General features: G+C 35.6%; 1 protein-coding gene across 1 annotated transcript; it reads left to right on the top strand.

Annotated features, from left to right (window-relative positions):
- Nucleotides 1-1,691: 1,691 nt before the first annotated feature.
- On the top strand, nucleotides 1,692-2,509 carry LOC125194596 (uncharacterized). Its single transcript, XM_048092851.2, has one exon. It carries the CDS (start codon nucleotides 1,725-1,727, stop codon nucleotides 2,400-2,402), a length of 678 nt encoding a protein of 225 aa, XP_047948808.1. The 5' UTR covers nucleotides 1,692-1,724; the 3' UTR covers nucleotides 2,403-2,509.
- Nucleotides 2,510-2,733: the final 224 nt, after the last annotated feature.

Raw genomic sequence — 2,733 nt, 5'->3', positions numbered from 1 at the left:
ATCAATCCAGTATCATCCACAGTTGTTCGACTTACTAAATCGCCACTTTCTTTGGCCAATATCCCTCCATTGATAATTGGTACCAGTATCCTCTCAATAACACTCTTCAATGAGGGTATTTTTGGCAACTCATGCAATTGATAAGCCATATTTTATTTTTTTTAAATGAATTATGTGGAAATCAGAATGATTCGGAAACTGAACTCGCGTGTTTACTCTGCTGTCCCTAATATAGAATTAATATAATGTATAAATATTTAATTTATTTTATTTATTTATTTGAATTTTTTATTGTGATGTAGCAGCACAGCAGGGGTTGCTACGCTAAATAGCACAGCAGAAGATTCCCATCCATTTACTCTTCATTACTGAGGGCCCTACGTTTGCAAATAGATTTATTTCTACACCTTCCATTCCAAAGAAGGTGAAACTCTGTCTCTCTCTCATTAATCCGTGTCAAATCATCACCTGCTTGTTAAGGAAGATACCTATTACCCATAAATGAGATGTTTGCTTTCATTGTATATACTTCCAGCAACGGACAACGGTTTTATGCAGCTTATTATGTCATTGAAGATTCTTCAAAGACAGTACTCCCTCCGTTCCACAGTAATAGAAGTATTTCATTTTCTGCACTCGTTTTTAAAAAAATAATATTAAATAGTTAAAATAAAGAGAATGTAAAGTAAGAGAGAAAATAATATAGAGAAGAGTCTTATCTACAATATTCTCTCTCTTACTTTACTTTTTCTCTACTTTAACTATTTATAATTATTTTTTCAAAATGGGTGCTCAAAATAAAATGCCTCTATTACTATGGAACGGAGAGAGTAGTAATAGGCAATAAAGTTAGTTAGCAACTTAAAAAAGATATTAGTAATAGACAATAAAGATTCTTCAAAGATAGTAATAATTTGTTAATATACTGCATTGATGAGTTAGCAACTTAAAAAGTTAGCAAGTTAAAATATAACTCACCCTATGAACCTATATCTCTTTTATTTGATTTTGGAGCTTAGTACCCATTTCTATCTCATATTAAAAAATTAATTATAGTTCTTTATTTACTTAATTAATTGTGATAATTTGATCCAACTTATTTATTTTGGAGCTTTGGTGCCCATTTTTATCTCACTTTAAAAAAAATACTAATAATAGTCCATCATTTACTCGTATGATCTTGATAATTTGAACCATTGACTTATTGATTTTGGAGCTTTGGTACCCTTTTTTTTTTTTTTTATCATTTTGGAAAGATTAGTAATTGTCCATCACTTACTCTTTTGATCGTTTGAACCATAAAACTTATGTCTCAAAAATTGATAAAGTTGTATATGCCACAAGTTTTAATATGTTAATAAAGTAGAAGAGAGGTAGGAAAAATTAAGAGAGAGAAAAAAATAGTACTTAATAGATAGTGGAATTAGTATTAGTGAATGATAGAGTCTATGTTTTTGCCTGTTAGTAGTAATAGGCGAAAAAAAAGATGGCACAATATTTTTCCTTTTTAGTTACGTGGGTAAATGATCTACATTGAGAATCCTCCACGTAATTAAATGAAACATGTTAATAAAACACGTTTGCACGAATATCCTTGTAAACTTACTTATTACTCCAAACACACAGCACCAAAATAGAGCAAAGGTTAATGAAACACCACATCTCCGTTGTTTATAAACTCATGCACACCACACAACTCTTACACACATCATCTAAATTTTGAGATGGTCTTCGCGGAGCCCCTCCTTTTTCTCTATGACTCCGACGAGACGGGATCCAGTGCCCGATTATCCTTCTCGTCGGAGTTTCTCGACGAGAGCAACTTTATCACCATATTCCCCAACCCAAAGGCAGAGAGGGAGGAGGCAAGGCGAGCCCGGGCCGCGGTTGACTTCGAGTTCCTCTCAGGAAACCTAACCGGCATCATCGCCGCTGACGAGCTCTTCAGTGAAGGAAAGTTGCTCCCTTTCCAGCAAATCCACCTCGCCGAGAAGCTCGACAGAATTAGCCTGAAACCAGAAGAAGAAGCTAGAAAGAAGGATCAGGAGAGAAGGATGAGCTGGTTCGTGGACGACGATCCGTCTCCAAGGCCTCCCAAATGCACTGTTTTGTGGAAGGAGCTACTCAAGCTGAAGAAGCCACGCCCTTCCACACTGTCTACGCCTAATTCATCATCTTCTAGTATTTCTTCTTCTTCCTCCTCTTTCCGAACTTCTTCAGTTGTTGAAGTTCGGGAAGAGGTGGTGAAGGAGAGTGGGGAAAGTAGTAAGAGAGTGAAGAAAGGGAAGGAGAGGACGCGGTCGTTTAGTATACGGATTAGGCCGGTTTTGAATGTGCCTATCTGCACGCAGGCGAAGAACGCCGCTCTGCCGCCATTGTTTTCCTCAAGGAAAGGTAGATGAGAGAGAGAGAGAGACTATTAATTAATAAGAACGCGCAGTTTGTATTTTTTTTGGTTACATTGATTAATTTCATGTTATTCTTTTCATTGTAATACTCCTTGATGATTTGAATTTGTGACTGAATCTGCTTGTTTTTTTGGTTTAATAAGTTTGGATGTGCAGAAACATGTTCCATGTAACCTGGATAACCTATTGTTTTCTGGGGCCAAACATAGCAATTGCCTATTAGTACTACATAAAGAGTGATGAAGCATGATTAATTTCTGGTTCGATTATTGGATTTTTATTGTTCTCTACTGTATTTTATTTTATTCTTGTGAAATAAACCTTT

The sequence above is a fragment of the Salvia hispanica genome, chromosome 4, assembly GCF_029641045.1.
Source record: "Salvia hispanica isolate PSC_SH4W2 chromosome 4, Shi_PSC_v1, whole genome shotgun sequence".
NCBI lineage: Eukaryota > Viridiplantae > Streptophyta > Magnoliopsida > Lamiales > Lamiaceae > Salvia > Salvia hispanica.
This window is presented reverse-complemented; position numbering and strand designations above follow the sequence as displayed.